General features: G+C 41.1%; 2 protein-coding genes across 5 annotated transcripts in view; one reads left to right on the plus strand and one right to left on the minus strand.

Annotated features, from left to right (window-relative positions):
• Positions 1-12,668, minus strand: part of INVS (inversin) — an 85,425-nt gene extending 72,757 nt beyond the window's left edge. Inside the window, exons 1-3 of one of the 2 annotated variants that reach the window (XM_082298088.1) lie at positions 12,592-12,668; positions 8,919-9,088; positions 2,927-3,093 (exon numbers count right to left, since the gene is read on the minus strand). In XM_082298088.1, coding sequence (XP_082154214.1) covers positions 2,927-3,093; positions 8,919-9,024 — 273 coding nt within the window. In that variant the 5' untranslated portion in view covers positions 9,025-9,088; positions 12,592-12,668. Of the gene's footprint in view, positions 1-2,420; positions 2,493-2,926; positions 3,094-8,918; positions 9,089-12,591 lie in introns of those variants that run through there. The other variant, XM_082298090.1, reaches the window with a different exon arrangement.
• Positions 12,669-12,751: 83 nt separating this feature from the next.
• Positions 12,752-16,322, plus strand: part of ERP44 (endoplasmic reticulum protein 44) — a 47,856-nt gene continuing 44,285 nt past the window's right edge. Inside the window, exon 1 of one of the 3 annotated variants that reach the window (XM_082298115.1) lies at positions 12,752-12,954. In XM_082298115.1, the coding sequence (XP_082154241.1) occupies positions 12,898-12,954 (57 nt within the window). In that variant the 5' untranslated portion in view covers positions 12,752-12,897. Of the gene's footprint in view, positions 12,955-13,198; positions 13,390-16,322 lie in introns of those variants that run through there. The other 2 variants (XM_082298116.1, XM_082298117.1) reach the window with 2 other exon arrangements.

A 16,322-nucleotide genomic window follows, 5' to 3' on the forward strand; every position in this document is an offset into this window, starting at 1 on the left:
CTAAATCATTGCTTCTGCTTGGCATTAGAAGAGCATTTTCCCACAAACTCTTTGCCTCTGAGACAGCTCTGTGGCTCCCAAAGAAAGGCAGCAGAGATCATTTTTTGTCAAATCAGCTGCAAGACTGCTTCAGAGGAACAAGTGCCAAGGGCCACATAAAGGCAGCCTGCAGAATGATAACCTAAAGAGTCTCAAATATTCTGGCAACAAACTCTGGCCCTCAGAATGTCTGTCTGCTGTGATCTCATGAGCAAGGTGTCCCAAAAGCCCTTCAAAGAGACAGCAAAGAACAGCAAAAGTAATCCTAATACTTAGAGAGGCAGGTTGTGACTCGGGAAACCTTATTTCATTTTACCTCCATCGCTTTAGTTAACAACACCAGTGTAGAAAGAAGTGTCTTTTCTTTCCTGCCTCTTCATTGGTTGCATGTAAAGGTCTGTAAATCTTAACTTCTCTCTCCAAAGAAAAGGAAAATTAGGATGCAACGCAAGTACAATTTAGGAATCTGAATCTCCAAGCACTGCCCTTCTGAAGATTATACTTGTGACTACCAATTAATGGGGATTTGTAAAGTCACGTGAATCTATTTTTGATTAAGCACAGGAGAGCTACTAGCTCACAAGCTTGAACACAACGAAAACTATACATTGGCCCTGGTAAATATGTATATTCATGATTAACCAACGTGGACAAAAAAACTTTGAAAACTGGTGACCTCACAGCATGTTTCTTTTTCTATCTGAAAGTCAACTTTACTAGGGAATTTTACTTTGGAGAAAAAAATGTAGATTATAAACCAAAAGTATCAGTGAGAAATGAGAAGAATGCAAAGTATTATTTAAACAGCCAAAACTGCATGAAATATTAACTTGTTTTGAATTTTAATTTTATATATTTTTCAGAAGACGCTCGTGGCAGAAATGTAGATCTTAAAATGTTAATATGGAAAGACTACAGACAAAATGTTACACACATGAAATGTTAATTTCATAAGCTGACATCAATAGCAAGTAACTGTTCAGAAGACAAAGAACGGAATCTTAGAGGACAGCTAAGTGAGGCAAATAAAAAGCAGTTTCAAGGGCTGTTTCCTAACCACTTTTTGCCCCAAGCACTAATGATGGTACAAGCACTTACCCAGCTATGGGGTGAATCACATCTATCTAGTACGTTACACAGTAAGTGTGTGATTACATAAAATCTACTGCCACAATCTTTACCTCATGCTGTTTTACCTTCCTTTTCATCTGCACTGTCAACTGAAAACACATCTAAGATGGTCCAAGTATCCCATGGTACAAACTGCATTTTCAGGATTGAAGCAAGGCATAAAGGAAATGGAGAGCACATGCAGTCAGTGGATATTATGCCAAGGCAAAATCTCTCTCGCCCTGAATTGGTATAATACAAATATCCACAATATGAACATTAAGACAAAGATTTAGACAAGAATTTGTATTGTTTTAATATGCTAACATGTATTTTAAGAACCTGGGGAAAGCATAACTTTTAAAATTCAATTTTTAATGTGATTAAAATGTTTGCATGTCTATCACATCATAAAATCTAAAAGCGTGTATGAACACCAGACAAGTAGAGGATGTTACAGCAATTTTTAAAAGTCTCTGACATTGCTGCTTTTATGAAATACCTATCTTTGAAACAACAACATTCACAGTAAGCTGGTCAGTCCCTTGGAAATACAAAATTAATCCTGGAAACAAGGTTATGATGATGACTGAATTATTTCATCAGGGTGTAATGGTATGTAACCAAGCAGATGAATTCGCCTATTTCAAGGCAACTACAACCTACAGCACTTTATTTCCCAATAAGGGATGCAGTAACACAGACCACACAGTCCCTATGGACTCCCATGCAAACATACCTAGAAAACATCACCTTATTATAGTCTTCCCAAATGGTCCTCTATTTAACTGCTCCTTACTAAATACCATGACCATACTATAGCTACCTTTATGCAAACGTAATTAAAATAAAATAATAAAAATTGCAAATTGTATTAAAACATGTGAATGATTATGAACAAGTGACAAGATATTATCCACAGAAATGGTTTGCTATGAAAATCATGGCAGGCACTCTAACTGGTACCAAAGGACAGTTTACACAGACAAAAAAGTGTTAATTTTTGAGCAGTTACAAACATACTATAAAAACTAAAATAGTAAATAAAAGGCTGTTTCTTTCAGTTTGAATTTTTAATCTCTGTGGAAACTTTTTCACAGTTTATGAACTCAAATGTCTTGGCTAGCAGCCAAAGCCCCTCCCCCCCCTTTTTTTTTTGCTTTTCCTACCAGCAGCCTGCTTATTCTCCTGTGGAGAGACTGTGGACACTTCCCCCAGGCCTAACCACACTCAACGATTTCTTGTGGCTCTGAAGTTATACTTTCAGTTACCTTTTATTTTATTGTTGAATACCTCCGTTAGCACTTCTTCAGTGGGACAATGTAACTGGACAGTACAACAGACTGAGATTGTAGAAGGAAAAAACAGACAGTCATGAACTGACAGCAACACCCGTTCCTCATCCTGCTGCACCACTGTCTGCAGGGTAAGGTAGCGAATTCGGGAGTGAAGTTCAGCTGAGGAAGAAGGGAGGGGTGTGGGGAAGATGATTTTAAGATTTGGGTTTATTTCTCATTATGCTACTCTGCTTTGACTGTAATAAATTAAACGAATTTCCCCAAGTTGAGTCTGTTTTGCCTGTGACAGGCGCTGGTGAGGGATCTCTACCTGCCCTTATCTCAGCCCATGAGCCTTTTGTTATATTTTCTCTCCTTTGTCCAGCTGAGCAGGGGAGTGATAGAGCAGCTTTGGTGGGTGCCTGGTGTCCAGCCAGGGTCAGCCCACCTCACAGCTGTTGCGAAAGTCCTAATGTTATAAGCACTTGTAAGGTAATTACCTTTTGTGCAGCAAGATGGAGAGCAGTTCTTCGGCTGCGATCAGCTCTGTTAACATCAGCTCCAGCCTTCAGCAATGCCTCTGCACAGTCCAGCCTGTCAGCCAGCACACAGTACATAAGTGGAGTTCTTCCAAACTGGTCCTCTTTATCTTTCAGCTCAGAGTTTCCTAAAAAAAACCAAAACAAAACTCTCACTTAAACCAGTTAAGTATATTAGCATATAGCTAAAAGCAGTACTTTTTTATTAAAAAGTCATCTTATTATAATATGAACAACAGGTATCTCATTATAATATGACTGGGGTGAGCAAAAAGATGGAGTACATGATAAACTCAGAGCTATTACATTTTATCCTACTTTTACTGACAGTTACAGAATATTTCAAAATATATTTAGAGAGAAAAGCACATTCAGAAAACATTAGTTCCATGAATACACCTACCACCAGTAACATTCTGCAGTGGCATAATTATAAATAATTTTAAAATAATTACACAGATCTTGGCTGCACAGATTAGTTTAAAAAATATCAACAGCACAGAAACCAAATAGACATCCTGAAACCTGTAAACACTGTAACTAAAACAATCTTTGAAGCCTACTCACAGTAATGTTTATTTTAAAAGCATAAACGTCAATATTACATCAATACCATTATTTACTTCAGGGTCCCTTACAGTATGGAAACTACTAAAATACTTCCCAAGCTTTATTGAATTGATAAGGTTAGTAAGGCAGTAATCTGATAACCTATTCAAAAAAAGTCAAAACACTATTCTTATTCACAGTCTGAAAAACCCTCCAAACAAAGCAGTTTCAATATAAAGTTTCATATTTCCATGATGTCACCACATAAAGGCATGCACCTTTAACTTCACGGGTATCAACAACCCCACACATCCAGGGTCTCCAGATCTCCAACAGAGCAATGTTGTCTACAATTACTCAAGGAACACTGAATTTTACAGGCAAGTTAGTTTTGCTCTTTAATTATTCCTTTGTCTGCATGACTGTTGATGCTTCAAAAGGACTCCAGCAGAGGCATGCTGCTTCTTTACACAGTCTTTGCTCTCCCCCAGCATATTATACTTATCTACATATCCAGTAATTGTATTCTTAATTATAATTTCTATTGATTCACCCAAAAGAAGAATCAAGCAGATTAAATATGAATCAAGGGGAATATCAAGAATTAAAATTCATTCCCTAACTATCAAGCCAGTTATAAAAAACACTGTCAAGGAGGATATTGCCAGTCAGAGCAACCATTTACTCCCTCACTACGTTTCTTAGTTCCTTTAAAACTACAGAGTGAATACCATGTCAATCACATGATTCACTCTGTAACACTTTTTTTTGCCTTGAAAGTGTGGTTTGCATTGAGAAAATTCTTTTTGCTCTGCAAAAAAAGTTCAAGAACATTTCCAAACTCCTCTGTGATGCAGACATAGAAAAATTCTTTTTATTCCTCACCTGTGGCCTTGTCTTCTCTGACTGCCACTTCACCTTGAAAATCCACTGGTTTTACAATTAATTCTTACATCACTAGAAAATTATTAAAAAACAAACAAAACAAACAAACAAAAACCCCCAAAACCACAAAAAGTCTTCTACTGACCTACATCTAGCTTTCTCAGAAACAGGCTGATTTTTGAACACCTTTTTGCATTACAATACTCACCTTCACACTGCTGTTTAACCTGCTCCTCTGCAGATATTGTGGTCCAAAGCATAATTTAACATGTCACTGTTCCCTACCAACGAGCCAGTTTCTCTAATTAACTAAGTACAGTCATGTGCTCTTCCAGTTTTAGTTCAACATGGCCACGTAGACATCACTAAACCACATTTCACTGCTAAGTGTTAACATAACCTCAACAGTGTCTTAGATTACTTGAAGCTGATGGGACTCGAACACACAAATATATTAAGAGAAATACATACACATTCATTTCGCCCAATAAGACATAAGCACATGGGCTTATGCTCAGGTAACATTGGTTCTTAAATCAGCAGTGTGCAAAACCAGTACCTCTTCTTCAAATTCCAGTTCCCTTTCTGTTACAGAATGCTGGAGGATAGAAGATTTAGAGACTGAAGACAAGCAGAAATGGCCTAAAGCTCAAGTGCAATGCAACTAAGTAAAGCAACAGATACCTGTTTTCATTTTCAGTTCCCAAAAAGTGATGTAGCTGATGACAATGAGTTTCCATGACTGTATACAGTCTGAGGGAAAAATGAGCAAGAACTTCAAAACTTGATGCCAGTAATTTGCCTGAAGCTTCTGCATGTTTTTTTAAGGTAAAGAAACTATCTTCAGCTAGCAGTAGGTTTTCTCCTTTTGCTTACCAGGCTCTGTAAGGCCCTTAGAATAGTTAAAATCCTGTGAGCATTTCCCTAAAAGGGCATCTTTGTGCTCAGGCTAAGAGACAGGACAAGGGCTAGGAGCTACTATATCACCATCAGGTGCCAAGGGGGGGATTAAGCTGATGAAAGTCAGTAGCCACAACATCTTGTGAACTTTACAATTTTGCTGCAGCAGATTATTATTTTTGCAGTCGTGAAAGCACAGGCAGCCTTTAAAACATTCATATATTAGCATACCTAAAATCTGCTTTGGCAAAAACAAATTCTCTTCACATATCTGCCTAAGAAAGAAATTTTGTTAGATCCCTCCCCTTTCAAAGTCCTCAGCTCACCAGAATATGCATTCCATAAGCTTATTGCCAACAGAGGTCGTGAACACTACAGAATCCAGGGCCCAAGTCCAAAATTTAACTCTCATAGCTGTGCTTCACCACTTCCTCACACTCTATGCAAGCAGTCATATCAGACTCTTAACATTTCTATGCATTTTTCAGACCAGAAAATGAGAAAGGGCAGCAGGAGGGTATGTATTCTCCCTAATTATTAAAAGACAGACAATTTCTTGTCACTTGCAAGAATCTTGCCTTCTGCCATATCTGATTTGAGATTTATCCTACCTCCCACAATGTAGAACAGGCAAGAGAGAAGTAGAGGAGGATCAAACAGTAGCACACAACTGCATATTTGTAACCCATAGTTTAGTTAAAATTTACAATGAAACATCAAACAGATATTTAGAAGCATTTGGATGCAAGCAATGCATTAGAATGAGGAGCTGGACTGAACAGACACTTCAATATAATGACTATTGTAATCATTATTGAGTTCTTTTAAACAATTAAAACCATTAAAACAATTAGATGCCTCTTCCCAAAGCATTAAATGGAAAATTATCCTGCAAATACAAAATTAACTTTTGCTCTCTTTTTCCCTAGGATCAAAATCATGCAGATGGATTTTAACATTGAAGAACTGTTAATTAAAGACATGTTCAGTGTTGTATAAAACACAGGAAAGAAAATACTGTGAGCATTCCCCAGAGCCCAAGAACATACAACTCTAAAACAGCGTGATACAGTACAGGACATTTCTTGCAATGCAAACAATTAGCACACTTCTGTTAGAACACTGGTTATACAATTAACACTTGCCAGGTACTTTATGGTATTTAACCCACAGGATTTTTATAAAGTCCTGTGATTAAGCATTAGTGGCAGTTAACATACAGAGATACTTAGTTCCAAAGCCCTCCTTCTCTAAATAAATAGTCTACTTACCTTTGATTCTGTCTGTGCCTCTTTCTGGCACAGGGTGTCAAAAGGAACACATTATGCAGAACACACTGTATTATTTTGAACACCTGATCCTTTAAAATTCATCTATACTCTAATTATATGCAAATAAAGCATCTATGTTTGTATACAGCCACACACGCTCCACCAAGCTACAGATGGCAGAAGGAAAAATCACCAAAGAGGTTTGAGGGGCTGCTCTAAAAATCCTTTTGGCCAGCCTCTATGCCCCTCCTATGTTAATAACTGAACAGGGAAAGCACAAAGAGGAAACTAATAATGAATTTAGGGGCTGAAAGGTCCTCCCTGAAAGGAGGAGAAAGTCACGACTTTCCATCGCTGCATACGCTGCTGGCTATGTATCAAGGTGCAAAGCTTGTCTGTATTAGAAAAGTGTTGTTCAGCAATCCAGCACACACAGCACACATAACGCTGGAGTACTGTCCTGATTTAGCTGCTGCTGCTGTTGAGTGCAGTCATGAAATTCGGTGAATAGCACCAATTTCTCAATTTGCTTCTGGCATCAAGTTGTACTTTCAACAGCAACTGGTAAACAGCTAAAAATATTACTCTAATGCATTCTTCTTCTGCTAGGCAATACGTGACATTTTTGGTTTGGTTCTTTTTCTTTTTGGTCCAGTTCTGGCAAAAGTAAGGTCTGTGTCATATCCTGTCAAAACATGGCAAAGCAGAAAAGCCAAATTTTGCTAGTATAGCAAATGCTACAAGGATTGTGCCGTTCACTCTCCCAAGCAAAAGTAAAACAGCATTTTTATCTCGTTGCTGCATGAGTATCATTAAAAGAAGAGCAACTTCCTTATCTGGTTCTAATGGCTGTTTTGTGGTATATTTGACAAGACGTACCAGCAACACAGAAATACTTTTTCCTTTGTGTTTCCAAAAATACGTTTTTTGGCTCTGAGATTAACAAAAACACACTGAAGTCAGAAAAAGCTCTTTGTTGCTTCTGACTGCTAGCCAGGATTTAAAAGCTCAGATTTTTTTCCACCTCCACATGCAGGCAGAAGGATTTTTTAGAAACCTGGGTATTTAAAGCTACTGCGTAGTTGAATCTCACAGGTTTCTAGAAGTATCTCTGTATCAACCACTCATCTGCTGTTTATAAAATGTTTTAAAAAAGAGCAAATAGATAGAATTAAATGCAAACAGTACATGTTTGAACCATCATATGACAAAATAAAGTTGAAGGCCCAACAAAAAAGAACTGTTTCAACAAGTGGAGCTTCTAGAAAATCAGTTGCCTCAAACGTGTTCCTGTTTGAGTCAAATCAGTTCTAGTTATCTTTAGAGAAAACTAGATCCACCTTGTAAGGAAGAGCCCCTTACTGCTTTCTGTACAGATTGGACAACAGATCCACACAGGTTACCACCTTGCCTTCAACACAGGTCAGCAGAAGATAAATAAAGAAACCTGACTGCTGCTTTCATGCTATTAACATCAAAGCCTTCACACCCATTAAAACTGCCAGTTAACAGCATAAATACAGACTATTATTACTATTATTATTACTATTATTATAAGACTTCTTATTATTTCACAGTCCTACAACCCTTGCCAAGCTCCAGGAATAGGATTTTCCAAAAAACACTGAGCAAATAGAACTTCTAGAGTATCACCTGGAATTGCATTTAATCAGAAGCTCTGAAAAATCCAAGTCTTCACCTATCATATGGCAGCCTTCCAAATATATGCAAGACTGTTTTTGGAACACAGAATATATACTGCTTTTGAAAACTATTAAACTGGAATGCCATATCATTCCCGGAGAGCATGGGAAGGCAAAACCCTGAGCTTTTTAATGGATGGGAATTTTTTTTTACTTCAGATTCAATATTACTAGATTCTCTCATTACCTTTAATTTCTCTTGAGAAACATTGCCAGTCTATCAGAATCAAAGTAACAAATAAGGCTGGCTCATTTTGTTCACAAATACCACACAGTGACAAGACCTCAGAAACTATAATAAATTATCTGTAAAAACACATTTATAAAATTTCCCAAAAACCAATTAAAAAAATAAGGATTTGCAGCCAAAATATTTTGGCACAAAGTACTTCTCCAGAATTTCAAATTCCCTGAAAGGGGTTCTATCACTTACCAACTTTCTGGTTTACTTCACAAAGAAGTACCAATCAAAGGCAACAGGTAACAAAAAGTAAGAAAAATCAGTCATATTTTCAGGGCAACATTTATTCTAGAAGCACATATAATCAAGAAATCAAAAATATCTTAAAGATCAGAGCTGTAAATCAAAACCAAAAAGCCTCAGTTCCGAAGTAATCTAAATGCACCTACAATGGAAACATTTACCTGCTATTAGCCTTTGGAGGGTACTCTTATCTCCATTAACAGCAGCAGCATGCACTTCAGATGCTAACGAGGAACCACTGAAGAGGCAGTTTGCTGAAATATTCATACTCTTTCAAGGTATTACTATAGGTCAGATCTGTGCCACCAGCATTTTTTGTAGGAATTCAGCTCTAGAAAAAAAACCAAAACCACGTCAATAAAAAAGAATTAATTTTATAATGAGTCATTAAAATTACTCAAACAATGCTAAAGATGCTTCTGTTAGAAAACAAAAAACATGGTTTTCATCTGTGGAATAAATCTATCTCTGGCAAAAACTCACCAGAAAAAAGCCTACATTAAATATATGTATATATTGTAGTTTCATTACCTTAAACACAAATTTCATCCCATAAGCTTTGCCAAAGTCTGTAAAGTGTTTCTCTACAAACCCAACAGACTGTTCTTCAGAGTGTTGCCCTGCATGCTTTAATTCAGTACCATAAATGTTTGTTATCAAGTATCAACTTATTATAGTCCTGCAGTATAGAACCACAGAATATCCTGAATTGGAATGGAGACACTGGGATCATTGAAGTCCAGCTCCTGGCCCTGCACTGAACATCCCCAAGAGTCACACCATGTGCCCAAGAGCGTTGTCCAAGCTCTTCTTTAACTCTGTCAGGCTGGTGTTGTGACCACTTCCCTGGGGAGCCTGTTCCAGCCTGAACACTCTCTGGGTGAAGAACCATTTTCTAACATCCAACCTAAACCTCTCCTGACACAACTTCAGGTCATTCCCTCAGGTCCTGTCACTAGTCACCACAGAGAAGAGATCAGCCTGCCTCTCCTCTTCCCCTCACAAGGAAGCTGCAGACTGCAATGAGGTTTCCCCACAGTCTCCTCCAGGCTGAACTGACCAAATGACCTCAGCCTCTCCTCATGCAGCTTCCCCTCAAGGCCCTTCACCATCTTCATTGCCCTCCTTTGGATGCTCTCCAATAGTTTCATATCCTTCTTACATTGTGGCACCCAAAACTGCACACAATATTCCAAGGTGAGGCTGCCCCAGTGCAGAGCAGAGCAGGACAATCCCCTCCCTTGCCTGGCTGGTGATGCTGTGCCTGATGCCCCCCAGGACAGGCTTGGCCCTCCTGGCTGCCAGGGCACTGCTGACTCAGATTCAGTTTGCCAGCGGTCAGGACCCCCAGCTCCCTTTCCATGGCACTGCTTTCCAGCATCTCATTCCCCAGTCTGTCCATACACCCAGGTGCAGAATCCAGCACTTTGCCTTGTTAAACTCCATACAGTTGGTGATTGCCCAGTCCTCAGATTTGCTGAGGTCTCCCCATAGGGCCTCTTCACCCTCAAGGGAGACAACAGCTCCTCCCAATTTTGTATCATCTGCAAACTTGTTTAGTATCCATTCCAGTCATGTATCCAAGTCAATAATGAAGATATTGAAAATCACAGGGTCGACGAGAGATCCCTGCAGAGCCCACTAGTGACAGGTCCCCAGTCTGATGTCACCCCATTCACTGTAACCCTTTGTGCCTGACCCATGAGCCACTTCCTCACCCATCACGTGATGTGTTTATACAGTTGTGTGTTGGACTTTTTGTCCAGGGGGATACCGTGAGAGACAGTCCTGAAAGCTTTACTCAACTCCGAAAAGGTTCCATCAACTGATGCGTCACCTGACCTTACTTCCATTGGGCTTACACCAAAAGAAGATCCCTGGTCAGCCAAGCCAGCCTTCTACCTCATCTGCTTGACTTCTGACATTTTGGAATTGCCTGCTCCTGTGCCCTTAGGAGGTGGTGCTTAAGAAGCGATTAGCACTGATGGACCCCAGCACCTTCAAAAGCATTTTCTCAGGGGAACTTACTATCTAGTTCCTCCATTTTCTTCACATTTTACCTCTCAACAAATAAACCAATATATAAGAAATCCAGGGGCAGCAGCATAAAATTCAGTAAATACCAAAGAACCTGCTGAAAAACCAGAAACGTCCCAATAACATCAACAATAATTTTTACATAAAACTGACTGCATACAGACGAGAATTAATAATGAAAGATGTTCATAGTTTCCAGATGAAAGCAAAAGTCACTTCTGCATTAAGTGTTAGTAATCATACAGGTGAGAGAAGCAACCCATTATCTCTACAGCAATTCTTAGTAAAGTTTCATGATTCCATTGAATGGGCATCGGAGGAGTTCTGAAATATGAAGAGGGACTACAAAAAGGAAAATTTGTAACATTCTTCAGGTATTTTTCTCATATATATAGCAATCAGATGAACTGCTGTCTGGAAGACTCGCTTGATAAAGATCCTCATTAACAAAAAATTAGGCATTCAGTCAATAAAGAAATAAGTAAAAGATCTGCTTATAAAATGCCACATAATTGGCACTATCTGTAATACGCATCATATTACTGGAATCGAGTAAGTAATTCACTTTTCTTCTTTAAGCTAACATGTAGAAAAAGATTAGCCTTCTCAAGTCACTTAAAATGAAGGGACACTCACACAGACTCCAAGACCTCTTCAAGGTATGTGAAATTTCTTACCAAACAGTGGTATGTCTACTTTGCATTATGCAGATAACAAGAATTACATATTTTTTCTATTCAGCAAAACATGAGGTTGTTAAAATTTAAACATGATAACACAATCATGCTATCAAATTTTATTGATACAGTTTCCAAGTGAAGACTGAGGTTTGAAAAAGTATCAAAGACTTTTCAAACGTGAGTTAGTGCAGAAGATGTTCATTCCACAGATCAAAGAGCACAAGTTCTTAAGGTAGTCATAGCAGAAGTGATAAAAGCCAAGTTTCAATTTCAGACTATAAAAAATACATGACTTGTACGTATATATATGTGTATGTGAGTGTTTGCAGCTCATGAAACTGACAGGCCATAAGATTTTTGCAGGGTCACACAAAGTCTGAGCCTGTCAGGCTTTCTTTGAAACCAAGCCAGTCTTGACTTGAAAAAGGCTGATGTAAAGGATTTTCTTTTGAATGGTGTTACACCCTCGTCTCCCTCCTTACACTCGTGTACATATTGGAAATGTGACAAACGCAAGGAGCAGCCTTCTGTGATTTCTTTGAGACAGCTCTGCAAGCTTTCAGAGCATGGACGTATTCTGTAAGGTCCAAAGTTTTACTGGAAGAGGGTGAAGCCCTGAATGTTGGGTGTTCTTCATTTTCAGCATTTAGAACTGAGGGAGTGACAGAAAGCGCAAATCTGCTGAAGCGCCAAGGGATAAACATCAACGATGACGTTCCACTCAAGCTGAAGTTTCCCAATCCTCCCAGCAGCCGCTCTGCCCCGTCACACACAGGCTCCCAAGCAGAAGAAAGTTGCCTCCCAAACTCTGAGGACACGAAGACCACAAGGCGCACGGCACCCAAATACCCCTCCTCATATTCCCTACAGGCAATTCCGCGTGGCCAGTGCCGGCGGCCGAAGGTACAAAGCGGGCTTCAAAGGAAACGCGGACAGCCGCCGGGGGCTGGCAGGGAGCGATCCAGAGCGGAAGAGGGTGCGGTGCCACGGGACACCCGCGCCACCACGGCGGGAAGGGTTAACCCTGCCTCGCCCAGACCGCGAGAGCCGCCTCCCCCTCTCCTTCCTTCCCTCCCTTCTTCCCTGCCCAGCGCTGCAGCTGCGCCCCGTAACTCACCTCCACCCCGCCCTTCTCCTCATCGGGGCGCCGCTGCCTCCAGGCGCCGCCCCGCGGGCAGCCCCGGTGCGCTCTGGGATCCACGCCTCCTCCCTCTCTCTCCTTTCCTTCCTTCTCCTCCTCCTTGCCCTCCCCTTCCCGGAACTACGGTTCCCGGCGTGCCCCGGGAGCGCGCGGCGGAGCGCGGGGCCCCGCCGTGGAACTTGCCCGGGTGTTTCCTGGCGACGGGGGGAAGTGGAGGAGCCGCCGCCGCGGAGAGTGGGAGCCGCGCTTCTCCCCTCCCCGCTCCCGGGCGCCCGATCTACCATGAGACCCGCCATCTTCCCGCTCCTGCCTGACCCTGGCTGCCTTCTGCTCCTCCTGGTAAAAGTCGCCGGCTCCCCGCTGCACTTCCCTTCCCCGCGCCGGCTCGGGCAGGGCGGTGCTGGGGTGGCCGGCGGGCCCCGCTCGGGGTTCGTGTCTCGCTCCCCTCCCCCGCCAGCAGGTGCCGGCGGCCGGGAAGGAGGGAGGGCGGAGGGAGCGGCCCCGGCCACGGGGCCCGGCGGTGTGGCCGAGGCCGATAGGCTGCGCGCACGGGGTGGGGCCGCGCCCGGGCCCGGGCCCGGGGCAGTGGCCGGGCGGGCGGTGCGGCCTTGCCCCGGCTCCTCGGGGGCCGGAGCCGGCGCGAATGGCCATAACGGAGCCCCTCTGCAGCCCCCTGAAAGGAGGCTGTGGCCAGGTGCGGGGCGGCCTCTTCTCCCAGGCAGCCAGCGAGAGGACAGGAGGACATGGTCCTAAGCTGCGCCAGGGGAGGTTTAGGTGGGACGTCAGGAGGAATTTCTTCACAGCAAGGGTGATTGGACATTGAAATGGGTTGCCCAGGGAGGTGGTGGAGTCACCGTCCCTGGAGGTGTTCAGGAAATGACTGGATGTGGCACTTAGTGCCGTGGTCTGGTTGACATAGTGGTGTTGGGTCTTAGGTTGAACTCGATTGTCTCAGAGGCCCTTTCCGGCCTGATTGATTCTGTGATCTTTAGTTGTCAGACTACAGGGTTTTTTTTAGTTTTTTTTAGGCTGGCATTATGTGCATGACCTAAGCCACCTTCCGGCTTTGCCAATACACAAATGCAATCACTGATGTGTGTGTTTTGTGGAGATAAGTTGCCTGTGTTATACTTCTCTTTTTAATTTTTGTCTTTTTTTTTTTTTTTTTTGAACAGGCTGATGTGGTGATTCTTACTTTTCCAGAAATTTATTGGGCAAGATTCTGGACCTTTCATAATATAAGTGACTTGCAGAACTAAGGGGAACTTGTGTGAATAAATTTTAATAGGATTTTTCTCTTAAAATACTAATGAGTTTAATCAATCTATTTTAAACATTTCGGAGAATAAAATTGGCCAGAAAATTAAGAAATAATTGGAGGTAATGGTAGATAGAACTCTAGAAGTCTGAAGAGGAGTACACAGTAATATAGCTGCTAATGAATGAATGAATTGGTTAGGAATGTGAGGACACATACATAATGAGCAGTACGAGTATTCATTATCCCTTTGTAATGTGCACTTTCTACCTGGATAAGCTCTGGTTAAAGTATTATGAACTTGCTGTTGTTTCAGGCTTAGGAAATACATGTGGTTGGTAGGGTTTGAAAAAACACATTTGAAATGTATATATATAGATGACAATACCGTGCTAAATATGAGATATATAAATATATGAGAGACTGAAGTGAAGAACCTCATACTTTTCAGTCACATCTGTGTATTAAAGCAATATTGCTTGTGTGCTAGATTGGTTTTCACTATTACTTCAAATACAGACTACTGAGCAAAACCAAGGAGTGTGTACTGTATAACGACACCATGAATGTGTCCATTAAATGGACAAGTGCAAATTTGAAAAAGTGGGCACAGGTTAATGACTTTTTCTTTCTTCATGGCACAGTTGATCAATCCAAATTTAATAGGCATCAATTAGAGTTAGGTTTGCCAACAGAAAAAAAACAAACCAGGAAATAGCTATGATCTGCAACTTGTCTGTATTTTGTCTGCTGTTTCTTTGTGTATGGGTCATTTAAACCCATTTCTAATGTGATTTTTTTAAAGACTCTGTACATAAAAGTTTAAGAAAAATACAGACCAGAGTTGTTTTTAAAAAAATACAATTAAGTATAATGTTATCTGTGTGATTATTCAGCATCATTATATCAGCCATGGCCCTGTGTTGTAAGATGCCTAGTTACATGAATCAAGCCAATGAATCATTCCTTTTAGTAGATTTTTTAAGAGTTTTGGAAAACTTGTTCTCAGCAGTCTGGAAGTGTGAGGGGATCCTCTTTCTTTAAAAGGGCTGAAAAAACTTTGTAGAAGTGTGTTGTTTGTTTTCTTGCGATATTCAGAGTCCCTGGTGAAGTGTATCAGATTGGCTTTAAAGTTCTGGTAACTTTGTTTTTCTTGTTGCCATCTGCCATAAACACTCTAAACCATCATTGCAACTTGGCCTTCTGGTCCAGGTCCGAAGGGTGTGCCACCTGACAGAGTCTTTTGGAGCATGGCATATTTTGTGGCTAAGAGAGCTTGTTAGTGTTATGTCCATGGTTTGTAGGGCAGAATACACAATGATATGTAGCTGCTAAAACAGCTTACTAAGCTTCATGGCTTAGTGTAGCGATGAAGTTAACAGAAATTCTTTACTTTTCCAGGCTTTTGGATAAGCGTATTTCTTTTCCAGATGGGGATTTAATATACTGCAAAAAAGAAGAAAAGGTGCAATGTCAAATCAAAAGAAGTTCTCTTGTCTAAAGTTTGACAGTAGGAGATCACTACAATTGTAGAGAGCTTTATGTCTCACGCTAGTGTTCTTCTTCCCTGGTGTCACTAAAGTTTGGGTTGACAGGAGGGAGATTGCAGTGCAAAGGGATACCTGCAGTCCCAGCACAACTCTTTGCCCTTCCAGCTTTCCAGCACTGTACTGGGCTGCTGGGACTTGAAAGGAAACTGGAGAGAGGACAGGAGAGGTACAGGCTGGCACAACCCCTGCCTCAAGAGCTGAGTGGAGGGATGAGCAGTGCACAGCACAGGCTGTAGAGGGTCTGGTACAGCTGTTTGCAAGACTGGAATAAGAGATGCATGATAATGTCATGTGGGCCCTTGAGAGAGTAAGACGTTTCTGCCTTGTTGGTATGTTGCTTAATACTGGGTAGGACAGATCTCTAAGATCAATCCAAGACAGTGGAATAAATGCTGATGGGAGAGTGGCTCATCACATTCTCCCCTAAGGCAAGGTGTGGTTCTTTGGCTTCGCTCTATCCAATCATTCTGTATGTTTGTACTCACAGTCAGGTATACTTTGCCTGTAAAGAAAATTCTAGAACAAGACTCTCTTGCACATGGTTCTTCTGCATGTGTTTGGGAGGCACTTGTATTGCTCAGTGCTTCCCTGAAGCTCAGGCACAGTGTCCCTGAGCAATAGCTGTGACTGGAGGAAACCACCAACAGATAGTGAGCAAAATGAAGAGGGAAGTTCCTAACTGGAAAAAATACTGTAGGGTAATAGTTTTGTTTCTTGTTTTACTGCCACTGCCTTCCATGTCTTGATAATATGACACCAAGTACCCAAATAATGAAAGTAAAATGAAATAAAAATTGTCTTTTAACTTTAGTGTTAAATGTGCAGTAAGTTGCCTAAAGAGAAGTTGAACTCTGTACATTTTATGTTTAGAGCATATTTCTGTGCATTTGCCTCTCTCT

The sequence above is a fragment of the Coloeus monedula genome (assembly GCF_965178545.1).
Source record: "Coloeus monedula genome assembly, chromosome: 1".
Taxonomy (NCBI): Eukaryota; Metazoa; Chordata; class Aves; order Passeriformes; family Corvidae; genus Coloeus; species Coloeus monedula.